This window comes from Rhamphochromis sp. 'chilingali' (genome assembly GCF_963969265.1).
Source record: "Rhamphochromis sp. 'chilingali' genome assembly, chromosome: 7".
Taxonomy (NCBI): Eukaryota; Metazoa; Chordata; class Actinopteri; order Cichliformes; family Cichlidae; genus Rhamphochromis; species Rhamphochromis sp. 'chilingali'.
Genome location: NC_137934.1, coordinates 17754519 through 17782303, shown reverse-complemented (window position 1 = coordinate 17782303; position 27785 = coordinate 17754519). Strand labels below are relative to the sequence as shown.

The following is a 27785-nucleotide window of genomic DNA, read 5'->3' as shown; positions in this document are numbered from 1 at the left end:
CACGGAGCGTGAATACACACAACATCCGAGAGCGAGCGGTTTCAAGGGCAACAGAACCGACCATGTTTCCATCACGTGATGGCGTTGTGGGAGGTGGAGGACGATGGCATGGTGGGTGTTTGGATTAAGGGTTTCAGTGAGAATAGAAAAGCAGCACCTGAATGTAATTAAAGAATGCTCTGTTAAATGTGTTGGACGTGAATGAAGTTTAACTGACGAGATGAGCGGAAAATTTATCATCCAGGTATTTTCATACATGTATGTTTTATGGCTTTGAAAATGGCTCATTTTTAAAAAGATTTTTTAAAAACTTAAAATATTGAAAAAAAAAAAGTCAACAGGGAAATGGTGGGACTGAAAAGCCCAGTCTGGAGGTGGCAGGTTTATATTTCTGGTAGAGGTGTGGTCCCTTGCTCAGGGGCAGGGGAGCGGTGGTGCAGTGAGCTCAAGGGCAGTGCCAAGGAGGTTGGTGGGACAGGTGTGCGGCATTAACTAACGAGGTCTCTCCCTAGATAGATAGATAGAAGCCGGAGGAGGGGTGTGTGCTGTACACCAGCTGAAAAGCTACAGGATGTAGGTGCCAAACCTCACAGAACTGCCAGCAGTGTGTTCTCCTAATAAAAAACTGACAAATAAACACGGACGGTGTGTCAAGTCGTCCTCCTTTTCTACAATATTGTTCAGCAAAAAGTTGTATTTTAAAACATATGGCACAACTTCTCAGTTGTTCAGGTCTGTCTGTCTGTGTGTTGTTTCAGGACAGGATTGCTCCTGCTAGCAAAGCTGGAAAAGCAGCATGAGTGGTTGTAATTACTGTCCAGACAAGAACCTTTACAACAGAAAAATAAAGCCAATTGGCAAAAACTACATTTCCTCTAATCCACTGTGTTAAAATGTGCAACCTAAAAGCACAAATTAATGACGTTTACAGCCTGATACAGGTGGGTTTTATTGGGATTTTATGCTTTGTGAGGGTAACTTTGTTTTTAAACTAGCTCATTAAGCCATAAAGTTTAGTATAAATTATGTCATTATTCCACTTTGAGGGATCTCTGTGAAGTTTTGTCTTCTTCAACACATGACATGAGTTGACTCTTCAGCTTCTCCGGCTGATTTAACCCCTCAAATACAGTCACATCCATAAGATCCTGGACAATGAAGACATTTAAGTAATTCTGCCTCTGTACACAGAGCATGTCAAAGGAGGATACAGACTTCAGGCAATCATTAACGCCAAGGGATTTTCATCCAGTTATTAAAAGCAATCCTTTTATTTCAGATTAATGCAAGTTACACTCCACTTTTGAGCCTCTGAAAACAGGGGACTGTGTGTAAAAAAAGCTGTGTGTGACATCGTAGGGCATCGTATTGAAAAAATAAATGTGTACGGCATGCCCTTCTATACGATATTACTCGGTATGGTTTTCTGAAATTTTTTTCAAGGTTAACTTCGACCTTGGCAATAAAGGTCAAGGTCAAATGCTTAGCCAGCTGGGTACTACATTATTGTTGGGAAGTTTTATAACGATCCATAAAAAATTGTTTGTTATGTAAAGATTTTACTGATCTTCACATTTAGTGTGACCTTGACCCAATTTTCACCTAAATTAAATCAGCTGATATTGTTATTCACCGTCACACAAAATTTGAACACAATATCTTGAAAACTTGACGCTGGACTGCTAACAAACAGACAAACAGACAAACAAACAGAACCGATAAAAAAACAAGATCACAATGGGAGAGGTTGAAGTTTGCACCTTTGTTTTTCTTTACAGGGGACAAATTTAAAAAAGGGAGAACTAATTTTTTTTTTTTTTTTACCACAGACGTTGTGATCACGACTGGATCACAAACTAAAATTTTAACTATCAACATAGCGCTCACCACGCAACCACGCTTTAATGAAACATAAACGATGTGAGAAAATACTCCGGACGTTTGCATCCAGAGTTTGATTACATCTCTGCGCAATGGCCAAAACAGCAGCTCGTGTCCATCTTTTATGTACAGTTTGTAATTTTGATGTCAATTTCTCAGTTTTCCACACTTTAATATTTTTTAAAAAGAGTATCCCGGCTAAATAATCCAGCCACAGAAAATGATCTTAATCGTTACCATCATCTGCAAATTTTAAACCAATGTGGATAAGAAAGTTTTAAAAGCTCATCACTCACAGATTAGCTTAAATCCTGGAAACATTGTGCCCACAGTTGTAGAAGCTGTGTACCAACACCCCTAAAGCTCGCTAATTAGCAGCTTATATCTCATGTGTAGTTTAACACTTTGGTTTTTTAACTGGTTTAACAAATGGCATATAAGGTGCTAATTGGTGACTTTTAGATGGTGCTGGTAAGTGGGTATGTTTTTACATTTGGACAGCTTACTACTTTCATCTGAAAATTCTTAAATCTATCCTTAAAAACCAACAATTGCAAAGTATCACCTGATAACCTGACAGTACAGAACAGCTACTAAATTGACTGTGAGGTTGTTTTGCTGACTAAAATCAATGAATCCTCATCAAAACCTAATCAGCAGACCACATAAGGTCTTGTGCTCAATGAGCTGGGGTGCAAGCTGATGATTGCCACATTTACAAAATGAGCACTGCCCGAGGACACAGTTCCGTCATCGTGCTCACACCTTCGACCGAGTTATTATCACCTCGGATATAAAAAGTCCTACTTGTGCGAGCGTTTCATGGTTGGATGAGTAGTTGGGATTTCTGAGGACGCGAGCACAGGACAGCACAGGACAGGACAGCACAAGCACATCTTCATGACAGCTGGAGGCAGCGGAGAGCGATGCATTTGTGCCAGTGAAGCATGCATTAGTAAATCTGACCTAAGCTGCGGATGTCTATGGTGATGTCCACATGGCCGTGCTCTGCGCTATGGTACATGGCCTCTCTCAGGGCCCTCAGTCTGGCCTTTCCTGTTCGCAGGGTCCCTCCACCATTGGCCTGGGGAGCCAACCTCTTCTCCCCTGGATCTGAACCCTCAGCTAGAATCTCCTCCAGGGACAGCACATCCCCCTTTTCTTTGTCTGAATGGGACAGGAGCTTCCGAAAAACATTCCTAGATGAGAGAAGAGAGATGAGACAAAATGACAGGGTCAGGGCGAGAGGTAAACATCTGGCCTGGGGTCGAATAATATGAAGGAAAGCTGTGAAGTCAATGGTTCCAAGTTAGACACCCACAAGCTGCATTAAATCCACATTAAGCCCATTTGGCTCTGTAGCTCTCACTGGTGCTCACTCTTAATTGACTACAAATGTCCCATTGTACTCTGAACCTGCATCACCAGCGTGTAGGAGTGATAATATATGACTCTTACAGGGATCAGGCTGAAAAGAAAAACTGTTCCAAATCTCCAAATTTATTGTACTCCATCAACATTGCATTGGATCTGAGCAACACAACGGCGCAGCAGTAACAGACGCCCTTCTTTGAGAAGAATGGACTCCAGCATGTAACATAAACAGCGTGATTGCGGCCTGATAATGCATCACTGCACCATCTGCTTCAGCGAGGAGGGTCTCGTTTGGAGTCCAAGTGCAGCAAATCATCATGTCCTGTTAGGGGAGGCTGTTTGATCATAAAATGTTGTTTTATTGGTACTAACATGCGGCTGGTTTTGTCAGGTTTGAGCAGAATTACAATGCATGCATGCATAAACCCAAACACTGCATATTCTCAGCTGCAGTAACCACCTCGATCCTTCTGGTTTCAGGCTTTTCACACAGTCTTAAACCTGCAGAGATTTGCTTCCACTCAGCAACAAGAGCATTACTGATGCAGATAAGATGTGGCTCACTGCCACCCAGAGGTGTTGGGTGGGACTGAGGTCAGGGCTCTGTGCAGACAAGTTCTTTAACAGAAACCTCTTCCTGGACAGAACTGTGCACAGGAGCTTTGTATGCAACAATTGTTTAAAAAAAAAAGAAAGAAAAAAAATGAATGGGTGCTTGCTTATGGGTCATATTTAAACTTTTAACTTAAGGCTTTTTTTTTTTTATATGTATCTGTCCCAAATTATACATCCTGGCCACTTTTTCACACCACAATTTTGTGGGTTCAAACATGGCCTCAGATTTAAAGTGCCCCAGCAAAAAAAACCCAAAACAAAAACATGCAAGTGAGTTGACGAAACGTTTTTCCATGTGAAGCTAAAATTTCACACCAATCTTTATATGTGTCCGCACTTTTTAGTGAAGCTCAAAGTACACAGTGATTTGGGATGGAATGACCCAATGTTATGATGACCAGAGACAGAAATATCTTTAAAATTTGTCAACTTTTAACATGAGAAATACTAGTTGCAAAAGCAAAGTAGACCGGCACGAATACCAGTACCGCTGGTCTTCTTAGATCTTCACTAAGTTCTTTGGACTTTCCTGTTGTTCTGAGAGTTGGTCAATCCAGCAAGTGCTGTCAAACAAATCCTTTAAGCTGGAAAACAAGCTTAATGTTAGCTTACTTTATCCAATGAAAAACCAGTTCTAATGTATGTTGGGGGTTGTTGTCCTGCTGGAACACCCAGACCTGTCCAAGTTTCAAACGTCTAGCTGTTGATTTTAGGTGACAGTGAAGAATTTGGTAATTCCATCCACTTTGTGTAATGGAGCAGTACCATTGGCAGCAAACTAACACCAGAGCATGATGCTACCACCAGTGTGCTTTAAAGCTGGTATTTTTCGGTTTGAAAGACTCACCTTTACTCTTCCAAACATTGCTCCTGTCATTGTGGCCAAAAGGCTCAATCTTTGTCTCGTCTGACCATAAAACCTTGCTCCAGAAGACATATGGCTTGTCCAGGTGGGCAGCAGAAAGTTTCAGTTGAGCTTGAAGGTGTCCATTCTGAAGCAGGGGTTTATTTCTTGGTCACCTGCCTCTCAGTCCATGGAGATGTGAAACTCTCTTCACTGTGGACAGTGATGCTGATGTTCCAGCAGGTTTCCAGTTGATGGCAGGCTTGAGCCTTGATGGTTCCTGAACATCCTAATCAGTTACCTATCAGAGGTGACAGTTTGGGTCTCCTTCCAGAATTGGTGGTGACACATCCATATAACAATTGCTTGGACTGATGATCTTGGAATCTGCAGCTATTTACAAATGACTCCAAGAGACCTTCACAACTTAAATCTACAATCCTCCTTCTTAGATCTTCAGTGAGTTCCTTGGACAATGAGCGCCGTCAAACAAATTTGTTTCATGTTGGCAAAGAGAAACTACCAGAAGTCAATCATAATCACTAACAAGAACTTAATAGAGCTTGGCTTTGTCAAGTTAAAAAAACAACAACTGCAGAACCTTCATTTCCACTTATTAAAATATTTAGGTGACTGTATGTATACACTTTAATCCGTATGCATATTTTTATACTCTGTGTGGATCAAAGAAAATCCACAGTAAATGCACCCAACTCATGAACTTTTGAAGTCATTAAAGATGTTTACTTTACAATCATTCAACCCTGGGAAAAGAAAAGTTCAAAGAAGTAATTAAATCCCCAAAATACCATGAAATTCATGCCCATGAGGAGGGGATACAAACTTCTGCCCACAACTGTATTGTCTCTGAAATCCTACCTTCACCGTTTCCACCCTCACTAGAAACAAATATCTTGGATATTTTGATGAGTAGATAGCTGACAAGTTTAATGAATGCAAAGGCACAAAGAGGCTTAGTAAAAGCCCAGAATCCAAATAATTAGTCAGAAGATAGGCAGAAAGAAAAAAATACAGCAGTGAAGCACACGAACCACATGGGGAACAGGCAAAAGGCAAAAGTCCATTAAACATATAGATGAAAGACAGCAAGGAGTCCAAGGCAATAAAATACACAGGGAGGGAAAACTAGAAACAAGAAACCAGACTTGAAAGTGCCGAACCACTTGGCAGTGAGAACAAGACCATCTGGCGAAGAACAAAGGGAAGCTGGAGTCTAAACACGTACACTGGAGTGGGTGGTTAACGGACACAGGAGGGCAATTGGTGGATAGGGAACAGGTGTGGAAGACAAGGCAGGTGAAATTAAACTGGGTGAGGCGGACAGGTAACAAGGATGGAAAAAAAAAAATCCCCAAAAAGAGGAAGTAAAACTGACTGGAAAACATAAGAACTAGTGATTAAGGAAGGAAGTGCCAACAATGGATCACCATCCAGTCGATACGACATTCAGGAAACATTATTATTATCAAACCATTTTTTTTTTATTAGATTCAGTTTATTTCTAAAAATAAATACATTTTTAAAAGTACAAAACCAAGATACGTCAATGCTCCAGATGGTTTAAAAAATGTTTTAAATCTGAAAGATACTCAAGACCTACACCCTTATGTAAAAAAAACCAAGCTACAAACTAAACTTTATACAGGCCCGCCTCAATTTTCACACCTATGGATATGTGCACATAACAATAAAAACGAACACTAGTAATATCCAGATGACCAGAGTGAGAACCGAACAAAATGACTCATTTAGCGAATAAGTTCTTCCTCATATTCCTCATATACACAGTTTTTTTTATACTGTAATCAAAGTCAGAAAAAGGAATATTTTGTTTTCCTTTCCAAAGATATGAACATTATCTTTATAGCTACACGGCCAGGATCCAGTTTATGTTTTTTAAAATGCGTCAAGTTTACAAGTTTACATCCAAGATGCTTTTTAATATAATCCACCAAACCACTTACGGACGCTGTCTTGGACATACTTGTAGCGTACACTCACATCTTCCTGTGCTCTTCTGCATGACTGCTTATGCTTTACATACATTCTCAAAGCCTTGTTTAATAACTCTGGCAACTGATAGACAAAATACCACAGGTAGAAATACTTGTGTGCTGGGGTCTTGGAACCTTCACTGTTAGCAACTAGCTACATTAATCCTTTTATTGTTTGCTTCTTGATGCTCGTATATGAACTTTATCTGATGTTAAATAAGAACGTCTAGTGTCTCACAGCCCTAATGCAGCTTTAACCTGCTCACATCACACTGCAGCATGACCATCACACTATAATTGATTGTCCTAATAATGCTGCATTGTGTTGTTGGCTTTCCACTCCACTCCATTTCCTGACAGCCCTCGCTGCTCTGAATGTTAATGGGCTCTGTCTTACTCAGCTGCAGGGAAATTATGTCAAACCGAAGCCACGAGAGCGGCCGAATAGACTGCGGCGCTTATCGCTGCCTGCTGTCCGACAGGGAAACTGAGATATCTGCCTCTCGTGTGCTGCAGGATTTTGTGAGAGGCAGATGGACCGGGGAAGAGTGTGTAAATGGATCAATACTGTGGTAATGGATACGTCTTGGCTGGCTGGAACTTGAGAGTGCATGTGTGTGTGTGTCTGTGCGATTGTCTGTGTCACCTGTGGCCATGTGCTGCTGCCAGGCTGAATGAGTTCATGTCTCCCAGCGGGGTGGAGGAGATGCCGTTTCGACACATGGTTCCAATCATGGGGTCAGCCCCTCTTTCCAAAAGCAAACTCACCAGCTCGAAGTTACCTAACGAGGATGACAGAGGGAAGAGATTAAAAAAGGGAGGACACACACACCCGCATTTGAAAGGTACAGCTTCAGTCCTGTGCATATATTAGAGGGCAAGAGCAGAGATGGGCAGTAACGCGTTACTGTAATCTGATTACTTTTTTCAAGTAACGAGTAAAGTAAGGGATTACTATTGCAAAATCGGTAATTAGATTACCGTTACTTTCCCGTAGGAACGCTGCGTTACTGCGTTACTAAAACCGTGATTTTTTTGCGAGAATGTCTCATGACAGTGACGTAAGCGAGTGCGCCGTTAGTGACAGCAGCTGTGTGCAGTTCAACAATGGATCACATATCGATTGTGGGAGAGAGTATGAGCGTGCAGCGTTTAAAGCGTGGAAGTACTGACCTTACTTTGAGTTTGATTCCATAAAAAGTGACAAAAACATTAGCGTCCGTTGTGCGTAGGAAGAAAACTTTTTACAGCGAAAAAAACCCCTAAACTTCCAAGCAAGCACCGAGTGCGCAACGACGTAATGGGAAACCCACAGAGAAACTCGCGGATTCATCAACTGACCGCGGCACACCTGCACCAGGTTAAACCTCCGCCTACCCCCAGTCCTGCTTTACAGGTGAAAATAGAGCAACAGGACCGCTGAGTCTTTGACTTTATTTATTTTCTGCTGTGTTTTACTTGCATCTATTTGAAAGAGTGAGTGTAAACACAAAAAATATTTTATTTTATGTGCTGGAATGTGCAGAAAATAGGTTTAAATGTTAAACTAATTTATTCAAGTCAGAGAATGTTGCAGATAATTAAATTTTTGCTTGATGCATAAAGTTAAAAGATTAAAACTGATAAAACAAGTAAAAAAAAAAAAAGAGACTTTTCCATTTGATTACATTTTGTATGATGATTTATGCAGAAAAAGTAGAATTGGGCTGAAAGATCTATCGCTTTATCACCTCTTCATGTTGTAAATCGTGTTTTTAAAAAGTAACTAAGTAACTAAGTAATTAATTACTTTTGAAAATAAGTAATCAGTAAAGTAACAGGATTACTTTTTTGGGGAAGTAATCAGTAATTAGTTACTGATTACTTTTTTCAAATAACTTGACCAACACTGGGCAAGAGTTACTATTTACTCCGAGGACACGAGCAGCAAATAATAAATGCAGGTAACGTTTGCTAATCAAAGCAGAAATTCAGCCACTATCCTCTTCAAAGTTTTACTTTACTCTATAGATTACTCCCTGAAGTCTCCGTCTGTCCCACTGCACTTGTCTATCTGTGATGTGACCACCTTAAATCCCTTAAACTATGTATTTGCTCATAGGCATGGTCAGTTTTACGGGTTACTAACAAAAGTTGTGCACAGTCACTGTGCTCTCTTTATAAATAGAAACAGTATTTTTTTCTCTTTACTCACTGGTGCAATGCCTTAGTAAATTTGGCCCAATATGGAAAAAAGTACTGGGAGTTGCTGCGATTCCTATCTATGTTTCGGAAATATATATATTATCAATATTGTGTTGTGTCTAAATCCAGTTTTGTTAAAAAGTTGTCTATGTATCAGAATTTTCAAAGTAGTATTTATTTTAGTTTCTTTTCATTGCTTGAAATTTGCACATTTTAGTCTTTTTAATTATTGTTTATAAAAGGCACAGGTCAGAAGTAAGATTTAGAAAAAATCACTGCTGTTGACTCACAGTGTTGTAGATATCCAAAGTTTCAAGAAAAACAAGTTGTAATGACATTTTTTATCAAACAATACAGATATTGTCTATATGTTTTTTAAATATATATGCACATAGTATTTAGTTTCAGTTAACTACAATAAACTTGTTATGTTTATATCTACATCTGATATAGTAGATGTATGTAAATACTCATTTTTTAAGGTATAAATTATTATTTATTTGTGCACATTTTATAGTCCAAGCTGGGTTTATGTCTCGGAGAGTTTTCTACTTAGCAGACCAGAACTTGACATTATCAGACTGGACACAGCATCAAACAAAACACCATAACCATGATGATCCAATTGGGGATCAAGACATCAAAACACGAGCCTGGACCTGCATAAAGTTATTCTGGGTCTTAGAAAGCCTCTCGCTCATTGCTGTTCATTAACAATATTAGCTTTGGAGCTGATCTTGATTTCATCCACATTTACTATTTAATGAAAAGGATGTGAAAAACATTTACTATCTGTGGTTGTATGTTTTAATCCCTTGTTACCATGGCAGTGTGACTTCCTACACCTCACCAAGCCACCCTTGGTAACACTTGTGAACGGATTTCAACTTGTTAGCAGGTCTGAATGTAGAGTAATGCAAATAAACTGGACAAATTCTATATGTGAGGTTTGCCACTTTAGAAGCTGAAAAGATGACCGTGTTTCCAAACTCTGACTGGTGCTGCAAAGGATTTAAACTGGCATCTTTAAAGCTTACTAATTAAAATAGTGTATCTTGCTTAATTGGTGTAGAAAACGAGCAGAAATCCCCAGAGCTGAAAATAAAGTCAGTGTCACAGCCTCTTTAGGCTTGCACCAAAAAACATAAAAATAAGCAGCCATTTACAACTCCTGCCCCCAGAAAACAAACAAACAAAACACACAGTCAAAAAATGTTGATTTACAAAACACTGAAAACGTAAAATACTGACAATGCCAAACTGAAGGTGTGCAGATTCATCTTGTTCACCAAGTAGGTGTACTAAAAGCCATTTGTCATTTTCTATGATAAAAAAAATAACACATAAAATTACATATACCAACATCTAGATTAGCCTTGCTAGCAAGTGTTACAGTGGGTTTATATTTTAAAATGAAGCCAATAAAAAAAAGTGGAACTGCATTTCCTCCAGCAGCCTCCAGAACTGACTATTTTTGACTAAACTGTCCAACTTTTATAAAGCAGACTTGATCTTACAAGATCCAGTGACTTGTTCGTAAAGTTAGCTAATAGTTTGATAAACTTCAAATTACCTCGTTAAACCTCATAGTGATCAGTGTTAAAGGTCTTTACCAGGTTTGAAAATCATCAGTACCAAAAAACTGAGCCCTTTAATGACCTTTAATGATGAGCTCTTTATTGTAATAGTTCAGTAATACTGAAATATACTAAAATAAGTCTTCTCAAGTAAGTTACTTTTGTTTTTTTCATGTCTTTTCCTAGCTAAAAATGGCAATTTAGTATAACAGTAAAGTAAATAGACTCAATACTTGAAATGTGCAATTCACTTGTATTTTTATTTTTATTCCTATTTATTCTATTTATCCCCTTCGTATATTTTATTTATATTGTCTCTGTATTTATATATATGTGTGTGTGTATAACTCTGTAACTTCTGTCGGTGCTGTGCTTTTTTGGAAATCGAATTTCCCAGAGGAACCCACCCGAGGGATTAATAAAGTTCTATCTACCGTATTTTCACAACCATAAGGCGCACTTAAAAGTCTTAGATTTTCTTCAAAAAGTACGGCGCGCCCTATAGCACAGTGCGCCCTGTGTGTTGTAAGGAGGACGTAGTAGAGAACATCATGAGAACGCTAAAGGGTGAAGTGTGTGCGTTGACTTTATTGCACATACGTGTATAAAAGAACAGGTATGTGCGTTATGCAGGACATCGTTGTTTTAACAACCCTGAAAATGGCAAAGAGACACGCTTACGAAGCACAGTTTAAACTGAAGGCCATCAGCTACGCGGAGGAACATGGAAATCGAGCAGCGGCGAGAGAATTTAAGATTAATGAATCGATGGTTCGCAAGTGGAGGAAGCTGGAAAACAAGCTCCGACAGGTCAAGAAGACGCAGCTGAGTTTCCGCGGACATAAGGCGATCATCGAGCAAAGAACAAGTGGGAGAAGCGTTTCGACGGTCACCATTCAGCTAAAAGCAGTTTCACTTTCACTTTTTATGAAACGGTGCCATTTTTCCATCCGGACCAGGACTACGGTAGCGCAGCAACTTCCAGCGGATTATAAGGAAAAGCTGGCCATCTTCCGCTCCTACTGCAGCAAACACATCGGCGACAAACACATCCAGCGATGGATGACCGATGGAGACCAGTTTCACCAAGAGTGGAAGGCAGCGCCGGGCGAGTTACGCCACAATTTGCCAATGGATTGTAGATGCTTGGGCTAACATGTCTGCTGGCACTGTTGTTCGAGCTTTCGCAAAAGCCGGCATCATTTCCGAGGAGCCGCACGGCACGGAAAGTGACTCTGACAGTGAAGAAAGTGAACCTGGAATGTTTGATGGAGATTTAGCGCAGCTGTTCAATTCAGACACAGAGGATGAGGACTTTGATGGGTTTGATTGATGATAAAAATGTGAGTACCAAACTTTGTTTTGCTCCTGCTTTATTTTTAAATACGCACACTTGTATGCTTGTGTGTTGTTGATGATGACGATTACTGGTAATAAAAATGTGAGTAAGGTACCGAACTCAGGTTTGCTCCCGCTTTATTTTTAAATACGCATACGGTACTTGTATGCGCCCTATGATCCAGTGCGCCTTATGTGTGTGTTAAATACAGTAATGGCACACATAACTGAGACTGCGCCTTTTAGCACAGTGCGTCTTATGGTCGTGAAAATACGGTAATCTAATCTAATCTAATCTAATCTAAAGGTACACCTTGCTAACAAAGTAAGCTACCACTTGCTAGCAAGGAGCTAGTCTCCCATCCAGACTTCTGTCCAGGAATGGTCACAATCACATAAAAAAAGAAAAGAAACAAAAAAAGAAACAAAAAATCTGAATGAGAAATTTTTTTTAAAAGCCCATAAACAAATGGCTGATGTCGCAGTAGCTATGTCCATCTTTTATTTACAGTTTGTGGATTTTTATATGGCCAGAGGGGCCGATGGCGCGATATGGCAGCCTCGCTTCTGTCAGTCTTCCCCAGGGCAGCTGTGGCTACAACTGTAGCTTGCCTCCACCAGTGTGTGAATGTGAGAGTGAATGAATAGTGGAATTGTAAAGCACTTTGAGGGTCTTGAAAAGTGCTATATTAATGCAATCCATTATTATTATTCATATATTGGATTATATCTGGAAAAGGTACAATTATTTCTTTGAGCCAGCCAACCTCAGTTTATATAAATAAATCCTCAGATCTTAGAAAAATAAAACATGAGTTTGAAGCTCGTTTTTACTGAGTAAAATATCTTCTGTACATTCTGCCATACAGCAGCACAGTGATGAAAACTAAAATTTAAAATTCCCTACACTCTGGAATCCCAGATAGTAATTGAACGTGATGCATTAATTACAACTGTGTGAGAACGCCTTCTGGTGCGCTTGGAGTCAAACATGTCGTGACTAATCCCATATACGGGGCATCGGTCGGGAATAAGAATACTTGGGTTAAGTGTGCACATCCATCGGAAGCCCAAATTAAAGATGAGCCTTTGCTGCTTGTGTGCGATTACCTGCAGCGGCGGCCAGCTGAAGTGGGGTCTCTGTGTAGTTCTCCGCCCCATCCTGCAGGGCGCCCTCCACATTCGCTCTATTATCCAGCAACAACTGTGGCAGAGATGAGAGGCAGAGGAGGTGGAGGGAAGAGGGGAGGGAGGAAGAGGAAAACAAACCAAAAAAAGGGGGGAGAGCAGGGAGAAAGAAAATACAGGTAGAGGGAGAAGAGGGGATGTTACAGTCAGGCTTGGCAAGAGGAAAAAACCTCAACTGGTGGAAACCTAAACCAGCTCAGAAAGTCACTGACATTCTAGCTATGCTTGATCATTATGCTGTGTGGGGGTCTTATTCGTCTGTGTTGAGCTGAAGACGAAGAATTTATATCTCCAAAACTCTGATTTGCGCTGATGCAGATTAATAACTGAAAAAATCCTGGAGGCGCTGGTGTTCATCAGGCTTTCAGCCCGTGTCAGCTCACACAGTAATGACTGCAACAAAATGTGTTTTATATATTAAAACTGAACAAAACACTCAAATTTTGGCATCCCTGGGGGCTGTGCATCAGTGCTGCGCTTCAAGCTTCTTACTACTTCTTACTTCAGGATCAGTCTTCAGATTAGGGTGGAAACAGGGGCCTGGGTCAGACCTACACTTAATTTTAGGAGCATACATAATCCTGAGCCAAGCCCTCTCCACATAACTGAGATACACACTGCACAGAAAGGACCAAGAAGGAGAAAGAAAGGTCATTTGGCATCATCATTATTATGATGCACCATCATAATAATCACCATCATCATTATTATCCTCATTTTGGTACAAAGGATTGGGCAAGGGCCACAGGTTAATGGTTACAGGTCATAAACATCACTACCTGCACGACAGGGACGTGTCCGTGTAACACGGCGAAAGTGAGTGGCGTCCCCTGGCGCGTTTCAGGATAAACTGAGGGGTGCTTGTTTACTGTGCTTGGCACCTGGGAAGTCATAGGTGAAGTTCAGGGAGAGAGATATATATATTTATATATACAGCCATTAACATTCACAGCTCAGGGCGGGGGATGGGGGGAAAGAGGGGGAGTGAGAAGCAGTATGCAGAAGGGAGAAGTGTAAGCAAAGGAGGGCAGGATGGCACAGGGAGATTTTCCTCTTGAGTTTCATAGAAAATCTTTAGCAGCTTGAATCCTGCCTCTCATCTCAATCGTCACTCTAAACGTCAAAGAGCATCTGTCTGGACGAGGCTCTCTCACCACACTTTGTTGTATCTACAGCTCCACCCCTTATTAGCGTTTCATTTCAAAGGGGAATGAAACTAAGAGAGAAAAAGCACGACACTGACAGCAAACACCGACGACAAACACCGACAACTAACGCCGAGGAGAGGGGCGGTGCTGACTCACGAGCGAAGCAGCGAGTGAATAAAATCAAACAGCCGTACCAGCCTTATGCTGTTCTGTGGTTTCTAAAGCTGCTTTATCACTGAGTAAATTAAGGAAATTATTTCTAAATGTCGCCTGGAGGACAAACAGATGTTAAATAATATGTCACGTTTCATTTGAGGTTTGATGCTAAACAACAGCAGGACTGTTAGAGCTTATGTTTTTACAGGAATGAATTATTTATGACGTTATAATAAGAGGCAGTTCCAGCAGAAACAGAGCCAGTCACAGGCTGTCACTGCAGAGAAGAAGTTAACTCATTTTTACTTTACTTAGAAAGCTTAGGTCTACTTTTCTGTGCATGTATTTATCCACACAGACAGATTTGGTCTTGATTACGGTTACAGTTTAAAAGCGGCAGAGGTGAATTTAACTGTGTAGCTTTGAAGCGCTCAAAGCAAAATGTCAACGTCTACCTCGGGATTATCGGGGTTATCCAGGTCACTGTTTTTTCAACTTTTTACCTCCACAGGGAGGTTATGTGATTGGCTCAGTCTGTCTGTTTGTTAGGAGGATTACTCACAGAGTTACAGATGGATTCGCATGTAAATTTTTACCACAGGTGAGATTTTGGTGGGATGTTTTTGGAGTCACTGCTGTGAGCTTTTCTTCAGTCTCTCTGGTGTGAGTACACTTTTCTCTGTTTGTAACTGGTGTGATGGTGCCAACACCACAACTACAGTGATAAAACCTGGGTTGATGCAGCAGTTGATAACCACCTTCTTGGGGGCACTTATCCAGATTTCTGATGAACCTGCTTCATAGTACAGGGCCTCATTGTCTCCATACTGTAAGACATGCATGTTGATTTGTGAACCTTTGTATTTTTTCTATCCAATGGTCATCATTTGATTTAACGTGTACCGCTGGCTGATGAAGAGCTGCGCTGCTCGTAAACTCATGTCTGAGGCTCTAAATCAGAACCTAAACACTAGTTTTCAATGGAAATTCAATTCGCCCCTTATGCCAGTTTTATCAGTGGTTTTTGTATTCTAAGCTTTTAGCTCCTGAAAAAGAAAACAAACTAAACCATTATTTTTGCAACCCATAAGCCAAAATTTGGGGTTATTATGTCGAAATGAGACTTGTTGACTGAAAGTTCTGGGAAAAATAGCTCAAAATTTTGGCAAAACATAAAATCTGGACATATGGATGATAGGAGAAATGTTACTTTTGAGTCTGTTTTAGATTCTTTTGGGTTGCAGGTACAAGTGATCTGTATTACAAGACAAAAAGGACAAAATATCTGAAAAACTGAACTTTTTTGACAGAAAATTGCCCTTTCTTATACCTGTGAAAATTTCACAGCTGTATTCACACCAAAATTCCTCCCGAGCCGCATTGTGGGGACAGTTGCTCTAGTTAAAGCAGGATATGGTTTTTGGAGAGCAAACAGCATTCAGCTCGCCTCTGTTTATTGGTGTTATAGCTGAAATGTCAGACAGATAAAATATCTCAAAGCCTCTGCATAAAACTTTACAGCGAGGCTCCAGTAGGAGCAAATGAGGTGTTTTCACTTTGTTTGAATTTATGTTAGCTTCATCTTTCTTATTCTATAAACCACCGGTTGATTTTACAGATACTGCTTTGCTTCTGAGTCAATACTGCACTTAACACAAGCATCAAAGCAATGGAGCAATCACAGTGATCAATAATGAGGTCACTACGGTGAAGGAGAGCCCATAAATGGTGTTACTTTTGCATTTTCTAACTGAAAATTAAAGCGATTACACACATACAAGCACACACTACAGAGAGAAAAACAGGAATTCTAACAGTGCACTGTTAAGTACAACAGATAGGTGCAATGATTTTCAAGCTTCATGCAGAGTCTGTGGTAGCAAGTTACACTAAGTGCACACAATTATAAAAGAAATGTATTATTGATGTGGTATAAGCAAATTGCTGCTGGATTTACAGTGTAAAACATAATGAAATAACTGCCTGCAAAGTGGATCATTTTCCTGTATCGGTGTTAAAACAGTGATACTCGCTTATTGCTTATTGGTGCACTTCGTGTAATGAGCTGCCGGGGGAACAGAGAGCATGCTGAGAGCAGGTGAGACAATGACGATAGGGGGAGGGGGAAGGAAGAGCAACACAAAGTGGGTTCATAGTTTCACTGTTTACAGAAACAAATGTGAACAAACATGTTAGACCAGAACAAAAAAAAAAGTGCAATCATTGTGACACTGCTGCATTTGACTAGCGGACAGTTGACACTGACCTCGCTGTTGATGTCCGCTCCGGCGTCAAGAAGCATCTGGACCATGGCCTCATCACCACGAACGCAGGCATACATGAGAGGGGTCATTCCCTGCAGGATGAGACGGGGAAGAAAGGGGGGAGGATGACATATTTCTACATAGTACCAAAATGGGAAGCTGTTGAATGGTAGCAGAGATTCCACCCAGCAAAAAGGCGTTGGAAAGAGATGGGAGAGATGATTTTTCCAGATGTCTAAACAAGGTGGAGATTTGTTTAAAGAGTGAAAGGTGAAAAGGAATCGTTGGTGGTCGCTGAAAAGACGTCCTGCTATGTCTAAATTTAGTTGAACAGTGGGCATTCTTTCCTCTCAACACATCTGTAGATTCAGACAGTAATTTCCTTCTATGAGGAACCAATGCTGACTGGTGCACCACCCTCCTACATTAACCTCCTAGGACCTGGCGTCCACATATGTTGACATCACTTTTTGGGTTATTTAGACCAAAATACAAAATTTTGCTCTACAAGGGCCTGATGTCCACTTACGAGGACATTATACTGCCACTGTTCCATCAAAATTTAAAACAAATATCCTCATACATGGCTCTCATTTTTCTTAGGAACAAAAATCGGGTTAAAAAAAATAAATCTGGTGATTCTTTGTTTTTACATTCATCGGGTCCCAATGCACGGTGGCACGGTGGTTAGCACTGTTGCCGCACAGCAAGAAGGTCCTGAGTTCAATTCCACCATCAGGCCGGGGTCTTTCTGTGTGGAGTTTGCATGTTCTCCCCGTGTTTGCGTGGGTTCTCTCCGGGTACTCCGGCTTCCTCCCACCGCCCAAAGACATTCAGCTTGTGGGGATAGGTTAATTGGATAATCCAAATTGCCACTAGGTGTGAATGTGCGAGTGAATGTGAGTGCGAATGGTTGTCTGTCCCTGTGTGTTGGCCCTGCGACAGACTGGCGACTTGTCCAGGGTGTACCCCGCCTCTCGCCCTATGACAGCTGGGCTAGGCTCCAGCGCCCCCCCGCGACCCTGAAAAGGATAAGCGGAAGTGAATGGATGGATGGACGGACGGGTCCCAATGTGCCCAAATATCAAAGATAAATTAAAAATGCTTGCCATGGAAGAGTTCGGGTCTTAGGAGGTTAAGGAACAATAAGCTTTGGCTCTCTGGATGTCCCCCCCAAATAGGCTTGTTATGGCCCTGTCCATAATCTGTTTTGGTGGCTGTTGTTGTCTGTGCCTTTAAGTCTTTGCAGGTCCCGGAGTGGATGAGCTGACGGCTGCTGATTGGTCCCCTGGCCATGTGATCTTCATTCAAATCCCTCACCAGCAGTTGTCCCGGGGCAGCCACTGACAGCAGCAGCAGACCTGACCCTGGCCTCCAAAACCTGAGACTTTTGTGCCTGTGACTTTGTGCGACTTTTTTGGAGTTTTGTATATAGTGTGTACATTAGTTTTCATTGTAAATAGCCTTGTAAATAGCACTGCAACAGAAGGGGTGAGCTGCCTTATTGTTTTTCCTTGCACTGTTTTCTCCTGTTTATTTCAGTTAGGGAGTTAGGTGTAGCGCTTGTCTTTTGTTTGATATTTGATTTCACATAGGGTTGTAGATAACACCTCCTCCTGACTTAGCTTGTTTTGTTTGTTATTTTGGCCTTTGTTCACCCCGGAGCTTCATTTTTGCAGTGCAGAAAAATAAATCACGATTCACTAAGAAATTGGTTTCCCTTTGTGTATGGTTTTGGGGACCAGGGCGGGGCAATTCTTTCAAACTTGTGTTGCGTTCCTGTACCCCTAGACTGGGGCGTAACAAGGCTGACCATTTAATAATTACTGTGACACATGACCCTATGAGTTATGGTGTTGAAGGTTCAATAATGCATTTTAACCAGCCAAGGCCTATTAAGGCCTCTTTGCTACCATAAACAGGATTTATTTGACAGCACTCACTGAACTGACCCATACTCACAACAAGTGACCAAGTCCAAGAAACTCAATGAAGGTCTAAGAAGGCCAGTGTAACAGTGGTACCAGTACATTAAACAAAGTGGATGGAAAAATCTAAGAAAGAGAACTATATTTACACAAGTTGGAGAGGTCTCTTGGGGGCATTTCGAAACAACTGCAGATTCCTGAATCATCAGAAACTAAAGTTATTCTGATGTGTCACAACTTTACCAAGGTCTGGAAAAAAAAAACCCTAAAAAGTCACCATCTGTTAGATAATTGGTTTAGATGTTCAGGAACAATCTGGGAAACACCAAGGTTCAAGCCTAGCATGTACTGGAAACTGCTGGAACACCAGCATCACTGTTCACAGTGAACCTCAGGTCAGCTGTTCTACAAAGTGGATGGAATAATGAAGAAGGAAGACTACTTCCAAATTCTTCAACTTCACTTTAACTCAACAACTAGATAGCTGAAACGTTGATACTTTGTCACTAAAATGCTAATTAAATGTTGCATTAAGAAAACCCAAAGGCACAGAATTAGAAGTTTGACAATGAGCTGACAGGTGGTTGAAAACAGATTAAGTTAAAGTCTTAGAAGTGAAGGCATCTGCCTTCTTGAAGCCTACGACTGGGTGACCCACTTTACTCACTGTTAGAAAAAAAAACAAAACTTCAACCCTTTTTTGGCTACATAGTACCTCAAATACTATTGTAACAATAGTTAAATGGGATTTAATAATAAACACCATCTCTAATGATCAAAGTAACTGTAATGAGCTAAAGGATGCTAACAGCGATTACTTTCTCTCAACAAGAATGAGGATTTCAATGCCATAGCGATATATGAATCTGACTACGTGTCAGCGGTGTTTGTGAAGAAACTTGCTAGTCTCCTTTTTTTTGGTAAGCAAACTTGTTAAAAACATACAAAGCCAAATTAAATCAAAGTACAAAAAAACCCCACAATAACAAAGGATCTGAATGGCAACAAAGACTAAGCAGAGATTTGACTGGACCATTTATTACTGGGTCAGTTTGCTTTAATACTTTACATGCACTGAATAATCAGGCTGGATCTTTGAAATGAGCTCTGCATCATTTCACTTTTTTATTATCTAAAGGCCAACTTCTCACACAAATGTGATATTCATCTTACATTAGATTTTGCTTCAAGGGAAATTTCTAAGGATGTGTTCAAGGATTACAATCAAATCACTCGATTGGAGTCCTTTTTCTGATTTGCTGCTCATCATCCAGTAAGTGTACTCCTGCTGGAGGTTAGGACCTCTACCAAACAGAGAAGGAATTGCATTGAAAACACACTTTTGTTATTTCTCATGCAAAAGTGTTGATTTCACTGCTATTAACAAAATGCCTTGAGAAATAATTCCAGGTTATTTCAATCTGGTGTTATTCCTGTAAATGTAGATATTGCAGCTGTGTGGGTTGTGCATATTTTAATAGGAGGCGAGAGGTTTGCTGTTCAACAAGAGACCACTTCAGACGACTAACTGCTGTACTTGGTTTCAGTCAAACTCAAAAACAAACATTTAAACGTATTCATGTACACCACCTTATACGTACTGCTCTATACTTTGTAAGGATTCACGTGGTGTCTGGTACCAAGACCTTAGTAGGGGATCTTTTCGTTTGCTGGTGTGCACATCTTGGAGATTCTAGCTTCGATTGAGATTCAGTGATGTTTGAAAGGCGGATCAAATTTTGGCTCTTTGTCCTGTTTTTCAATCAATTTCCGAGGTAGAGCACAGAGCAAAATCCTGTGGTGGCCACTGAGTGCAATTGCTACTGTTTCATGTGCAGCAATGTTTATGTGGCACATGAATGCCACAAGCAGCATGACTCTTTGGGAGTCAACAAATGTGCAAAATTAAAGAAAAAGTTCTGGTGCCTCATTGTCAAGACTGCTCTGAGATTATAACAGAAAGTTTTTGTTAACTTTTCTTATCTTTTTATTTAACTATTGACCCACCATAAAATTCTAAATAACCAGGATTTTTTCTGCTATTTAAATGTTTATCTATTACTTTGTAACCTTGGTTTCTAGTATGAACATTCTTGGGGAAATTCTTTGTAAGTAGGAAAAGCTTTAAAGCTTAGTTAAAAGTCCAAAATCTATACCTTCCTTTACATTCTCCAAAGCCATCCAGTGTCAGACTGGAGTCTTTGGTGAGCTAATTCTGGTCCCAGGGCCATATGTTTGACACCCTTGCTCTAGCGCAGTGATTCCAAACCTTTTGGAGCCACTATTTCACATTAGAAAAATTACAGGGCACACCACCAAGCAAAAACGTCACAAAAAGCATATTGATTATTTTTCCCCGCACACCAGGCATAGCAAAATTGGCTCGGTTTGTCCCCAGTATACCTTTTTTTGCTTCCTTCTGACCACTACTCATGCTAGGGCCTTCATCTGGGTGGGAATTTTCTCTTGGACCCAGGTCTGACTGACTACTTTTTCTTTTCAAATATTTATTCATTCCTATGACTAATATGTAATTTCTTCTTCATCTTCTTGTGTTTTACCAGCAGTTGGTAACCCAGTTAGTTAGAGCAAGGAGTTGTAATGCCCTCTAGTGGAAGAGAATGTATTTGTTATGTCCGTTACTCAAGCAGGTCACTTAGAGCACTAATCAGCTTACAGCCATACGACCCTGAGCACACCCAATCTCGACTGATCTCAGAAACTAAGCAGGGTTGGGCTTGGTTAGTACTTGGATGGAAGAGTATTAATCAGGTGGAACCAGGTAGTCTTCCACAGCACACCTGATCATTTCTCACAGCACACCTATGTGCTGCAGCACAGTGGTTGGTTTTTATCTGCTGGTCTGCTGGTTTCTTTCTGTGCTCAGTCCAAGATCATCATTGCTGGGTTACCTGGAAACGGTTTCCAGGTAAAGCTCTTAAAGTGCACAGAATAAGTAAAGTATGAATCTGTGTGTGAATCAGTGAAAGTGACTCTCGGTGTTAAGAGCCTTGAATGGTCAGACCAGAAAGGCACAATAAAAATGACTCTTCCTATAATAACATGATGACGACCATTTACATCCACACCGTTTTGTTACACAGTCAGGCTAAAAGCACCAGCCAGTCATCTTTGAGTTACATCAATGCAGGAGCAAAGGGATTCCCAGATGACACGGAAACAGTTTGCTGCAGCAGTTGCAAAAACATTCTGCAGAAAACTGTGGAAAAACTTCCGCAATCACTTCACTTCCGGTTTTTACTTTGTCTATACCTGTTCCTGAAGGCTTTTACGTAGCTTACCTAGCTAAATCCTACAATCACTGACGATCGTGTTGACCGTAACCACAACATTAGCTCGTTTTTTAGAAGTCTTCACATAATTTTCTTTAAATCACCATTTTATGTACATGCTATAACTTCACTGCTGCCTACCAATCGATCCCGTTCTGTAAAATGCAGTGAGATATAATAAGTATACACACACAGCACACAACTCAGAGAAATATCCGGCAGTTTCTCGCAGCTTCTTATGTACTGGACCTTTTCATTACTCCCTTAAAATAACCGTGTCTTCCCAACAAGGGCAAAAGCACAAAGGTGGGCTGTGAAACTCCTAACATAACTTCTTCTATCTCTGCGTGTCTCCATATGCACAGAGTATTCTGACACGCCCACACACATTATGCTGCAGGATGAAGCTGCTTCATCTAAGTGCTACTGCAAAGAATTGCATAAGATCAGCAACAGCAACAACTTAAAAATGACCTTTATTGTAAACGAGGCACCGAGATCTTCACATTTATCAGACTTTTCTAACTGTTTTAAATGAGCTTCCATAAAACAGACTTCAATCATATATCTGATCTGGGCCATTATGCTCAACAGAGGCCTTTTACGGCTCACTCATAACACACCACAGCGCTTTATGTTGAAGACTGATCTCCCTTAGTGGTGATTCATTCTTAAACATTTCCTGGACAGCAATCTACTTAATCAGCAGACGACTAAAGGGCGAGAGACGACGGACCGCGATGAGCACCGTGATGAGGTCTAAATGTCTCTTAGCCGTTATGACAGACTCCAGCTTTTACTTTATTGCTCCTGTAACGCTGTCTGGTCTTTTGCTCCATTTAGCCTCCTTTACAAGGAGATAAAAGCCTGCATGTCACAGGCTCGTATTTATGTGAGGGGAGAGGAAGGAAAGCATAAGTCAATACAATCTGTCAATTTAACAAGCATCTGTTTTTCAAATTTTTTTGTAATATATTATAAACAATATATAATGTGTTTAAGCAAACATTAATCAACCAGACTTGGACTTTATTTTTAGAGTCTGAGTGAAGAATTGCCAAGCAAATCTTAATTAAACCTAACTAGGCGCAGCTTATTGACCGCGGAAAGTCAGATTGCACAATTAACTTCCACTTAGCAGCACTGGGAATAGCCAATATTTCTACGAACCGTCAAAGGTGAAGATTCCCAAGTGACACTTGGCTGTAGTGGGACTGAGATACTGACCTGACCTGTCAGTGCTCAGAGCAGGAAAAGTGTTGCAGTAGCAGGCAACAAAAGAAAAATCCTTTCCCCTTCCACTTTCAGGATGAACAGGAAGGTCATGGCACAATCTGTAGCTGGATGCCGCTCTGCTACAGCCCTGAGTCGCTCCTCTCCTCCCTGCTTGAGTAATTTAAGCGATCAGTATGCTGGGTGGTGTGTGCAAGCCCCCGCATCTGCTTCTTTGCTCTTCTTCACCTGACTGCTCCTCCTGCATCCCGCCTACTGCCACCTTTGATTAATCCGGTTCTCCAGCCCCCGGCTCCATCCACAGCACCATGAAAACTGTTAAAAGGACTCATACCTCCTGTTTGCACACTGCAAAGTTCAAGGTGACTTGATATTGGGTGTTGCCTCTTCTTAGCTGAGGCATTTCTCATTCATACATATCCCTGGCACTAGGCTGAGAGGTGCTACTGCCTCCTGTCTTTTTTCTTTTTAGGTAGGCGGCAATGAGTGTACGACCATTGGCCAGGGACATCAGGTAAACTCGGGTATTTATTTATTGTATTGTTTGAAGTTTTGGTTCTTATATTTTCCAGAGTGAGTTTTGGATACTTGTTTGGTCACGACCTGACCTCTGGGTAGTGACTGGAAAAATGAGGATCTGAAGGGTGTCTCTCTTAGGGACAAATGGTGAGGAGATCAGGAACGTTTCAGAGTACAGATTCTACTCCTCCACATTGAAAGGAGGCACCCAAAACACCTAGGGGTGTTCCACTGGTAGCAGACCCTAGACACTCCCTTCGCTGGCTTGGGAACATCTTGGTGTCCCCCAGAAGAGTTGGTGCATGTGGCTGAGCAAAGGGGGGTCTGGGTGTCTCTGCTCAAAGTGGAAGAATGAATTTCTGGTTCACTTTTGGAGACATTTTATGATTGTTCTAGTGTAAATTTTGATTTCTTAGTTTGTCTTCCTATTCATTCCTTTTTCCTCAATTCTTCCCTCGTTTCTGTCTTTATGACGAGTGTTAATCTTGTGTCTGTGTTTAGTATTTCCTGCACTAGTTTTACTTCCCGTGTCTTCTCCAACTCTCTGGTTGTTCTCTCTTCCAGTAATTATGTTCCCATCAGCCTTCAGTGTATGCTTATATATGCTGTCTTTCCTTTGTTACCCCTCTACCTTTTTGGATTCACTTTCATGTGTTTTTGTTGTACTTTTGTTACCTTTTAGACTTATTTGTGAGCACATATATTTGCCCTGAATAGCTGGTCCTCAACTAAAACTCCACAAACAATAACTGCGACACACTTCTGCTTTTCTTCTTCTTCGTTTTGTGATTGCTTTGCTTCTAAAATTTCGTTGCCGGTGGAAAAATCTATAAAATGAACTAATTAACTCCCATTTAACCTCTTCCATCTGGTTAATTAATGCTCCTCCCCCTTACCCCAGTGAGCTGGAGTCGTAACAGGTTTATTTGTTACTTCACTGCCGCAATGTTACTAGATTCCATTTGGTCGAGGTCCACTGATTATTATATTTGTATTTTCTTTGTTATCCATGCGGTTACATTCATGTCCCCGCTGGGCCACTGCCAGCATGTTGTGGTGTTTAATGAGCAATTAATAGAAGCACATGAGGCAGGGGCTGTGGGGATGAGACCACTCCTTTGCAGACCTGTGAAATATGCATTTTTGTGCTGAAAGGATTAAGAGGAAAAAAAATGTTTTTTTCATTGCCAAGAGGAGTTGGTGCGAGTTTTAAGAAATGTGTGTCGAATTAAGTCAAGTTAAGGATCCTACTATGACTTCATCTTAATTATATGTTAAAAAAAAATGTAGAAAATAACAATAATTTCATGTATTTTTGAGACAGTTCTCAGCTGCTGAAGTCAGAGTGAGTCAGAGGTTACAGCATCTTTAGCTTTAGTCACGCAAGTAAAACTGAGGGATTTTAATCAGATCCTTGAGGTCTTAAAGAGGGCGAGGCTTAGTCACACTGCATGACGTGGAGATGCAAAGGACTTGATGTCTTCACCTCGCTCACCTGATATATTAGATCTGGAGGAGGATGAGGGAGAAATAAATTAATAAAACCCCTGCTATTCTTTTCTGTTTTAAACATACTTTGCTCTGCCAGCTGTTATAACCTGAAATATTGTGGTTTTATATGATGAGCAGGTTTAGTTAACCATTCCGTTTTCTTTTATTCAATATTATCCCTTTGCTGTCCTCAAGTGAAAGTTGTTGCAGGCAGCGTGTTTAGGCATGAAGGGCAAGTACATTTTTGTAAAAGTGAAAAAGAAAGCAAAAATACACAAAAAATGAGGATTATTGCAAGAACCACATATCTGTGATACATCAGCAGCTTAGAGAAGCAGCTTTCGCGGTCCTTTTACTGCCAAGAACTAACACATCTACGTTGCCAACAAATAACAAACCACCATGTAAGATGTAGCTCTCCATCACAGACAAATGCTCACATGCGTTATTAAAACTAAAAATAATAAGGAACTTATGTATGAAGCTGCTTTTGTGATATTTCAAGGGCTGATTGAAATTACTGCATCACTGGGATCCACTCGATGGTGCTTAAGGGTGCACAACTGAACCAAATACACAGATTCCAGTTTAATCCCCAGTTAAAACCACTGGTGGACCAAGTGCAAAACATTTATCATCTACGTTCTGCTGCGCAACCCTGCATCCTGGCATTCACGTAGACGTTACTTGATGTTAACGTCTAAACGTTGCTTCAGACTGACCCACCATCCGGTCGCAACCGTCTGCAATCTTTGTTGGATAGAAGTGGATCAAAACACCAAGGTGTTTAATCTGTCATGGACTCCAGACACTGATCAGAGCGAGAACGTGTCAGATATCCCAGAAACAAGCCCAACGAACCACTGCCTGTGTCCAAGTGCCAAATCACTTGGACTGTTGTTTGCACACAGTTGGCGAATTGCCGTTCAAATACTAATTGTTTCCTACACGAATAATCAGTCTGTTGATTGACAGAAAAACAATCAGCAATCTACAATTGATTTTTTAGGCAACTAGGCGGTGGTTAATCGCAGCTCGCTGAGATATGTGATAAAATGTATGATTTTTTTTAACTGAAATATAATGATCTGGCTTAAAACCTGTGGCAAGGTTCTGACTTACTATAGGTTTTATATAGAATTTAGACGAGTGAAGGTTAATCAATAAAGCAAATTATCACTAGGTGCAAGCTCATTTTAAGCTAAGACCTGAGGATCTAAGAAATGTCATGGTCCTGGGCCAGTATTCTTAGTTTTTGTGTGTTTTGTATGTGTTTCTCCGTCTATTACGTTATAGTTTCCCAGTTTAGTTTGTATGGTTTTGCTCTCCAGCAATAAAGCTGTGAATTTTGAGTTCATTCCTGCCTCCGTGAGTTTGCGATTGGGTCCTCATCCAGCCTGCACACAGCCGAAGCATGACAAGAAATGCCTTTGAGACTGGATGGATAATTGAGATCTTTGCACTTCTGTAAAGTGTAGGTTCATCTGATTGTTGTTGGATGAGTGTTTCGAGCCTGGTCTCACTCCCAAATCATCACAAATGAATGCTTGGTCATTACGCCTTTATTACTGTCATAAGCTGTTTTCTTAACCCAAAAACTCCAAACCACGAGTAAAAGTGAAAGTAAACATCGAGAAAATGAAGCTCCCATTGGGGGCAGTGATGATTTACCACTCCTGCCCTCATTGGCGGACACCTTGTAAGTATCCCAGAGGCAGCATCTGCTTTGACAAAACTGCAGTGTGTGAAATTTGAAAGGTTGGAGTTTGAAATTGAGTTATTACTTTGAGAAGAAGCGGCAGGACATTTGTGCAGGGTTAGTGCAGTACACACAAACAGACACAAAGAAAAACTCTCTTAAAAATGTGAATTATTTTCCTTCTGTATTAAAAAAAAAGAAAGATGCATGAAAACTGTATCGTGAATTTAGCACGCTGCATTACTCAGTGAGAGAGCAGCCTGTGCTCAGCATGTGTGCATGAACTGCACTGGGTTGCCAGGTACTTGCTAGAAATCCACATTTTATTGTATCTCCAACCCCTGAGCTGTGCAAATGTGGGATTTTAAAGTTGTTATATATATGTGAGTGTGTGTGCAGGAGAGCGTGGGTGTGTTAGGTGCCAGACCTGCTCGCTCATGCTGTTAATGCCATCGGGCCCCAGCAGGTTCACGGCCTGCTTGACCAGGTCCGTCCGACCGCAGTTGAGCATCCTGAAGCCCAGATCCTGCAGGAACTTGGCCTCTGTGGAGGCTGCGTCCAGCTTTCTAGTGGCACAGAAGCAATCCTCGGCTCTGCAGACAGAAACAGCAGATCTATTACTTTGATTAAGACGAAGCTTATGTCAGAAATGGATTTTGAGATCCGAGCACATACATCTCCACGGCATGCTGAGGGAAGCTGAAAACGATTGCTGATCAGGCTTTCATAACTCAAATTCTCCTTATCAGGAAACAAACTTGCAACTTTATAAGTACTGATCTGCTTCAATTTGAAAGTCAGTTCCTTAATATCTGAGTTTGTCAACACTCACTTCTCTTTGATTGCTTCTGGTTCAGTACTTTTCTTAAGCAGCTTCTCTCCAGGTAAGGCTTCTGCTGTGACTCATTATTACCCACTCACGTCCCCCGTAAAGCCTCTTAATCCAAGCATCTGTCACAACTGCAGTTTCCACAGAGAAACCTTTGCCGGATGTTGGTCTACATATACATGACAGTTAAATCTGACATATGCAAAGAG

The 27785-nt window shown here is 40.9% G+C and overlaps 1 protein-coding gene across 2 annotated transcripts in view; it reads right to left on the bottom strand.

Moving 5' to 3' along the window:
- Window positions 1-27785, bottom strand: part of LOC308399174 (ankyrin repeat and BTB/POZ domain-containing protein 3-A) — a 279641-nt gene that overhangs the window by 14930 nt on the left and 236926 nt on the right. The window contains exons 5-10 of one of the 2 annotated variants that reach the window (XM_080886229.1): window positions 27175-27340; window positions 16587-16676; window positions 13796-13897; window positions 12939-13032; window positions 7376-7511; window positions 2848-3080 (exon numbers count right to left, since the gene is read on the bottom strand). In XM_080886229.1, coding sequence (XP_080742355.1) covers window positions 2848-3080; window positions 7376-7511; window positions 12939-13032; window positions 13796-13897; window positions 16587-16676; window positions 27175-27340 — 821 coding nt within the window. The remainder of the gene's footprint in view (window positions 1-2847; window positions 3081-7375; window positions 7512-12938; window positions 13033-13795; window positions 13898-16586; window positions 16677-27174; window positions 27341-27785) is intronic. The other variant, XM_080886230.1, reaches the window with a different exon arrangement.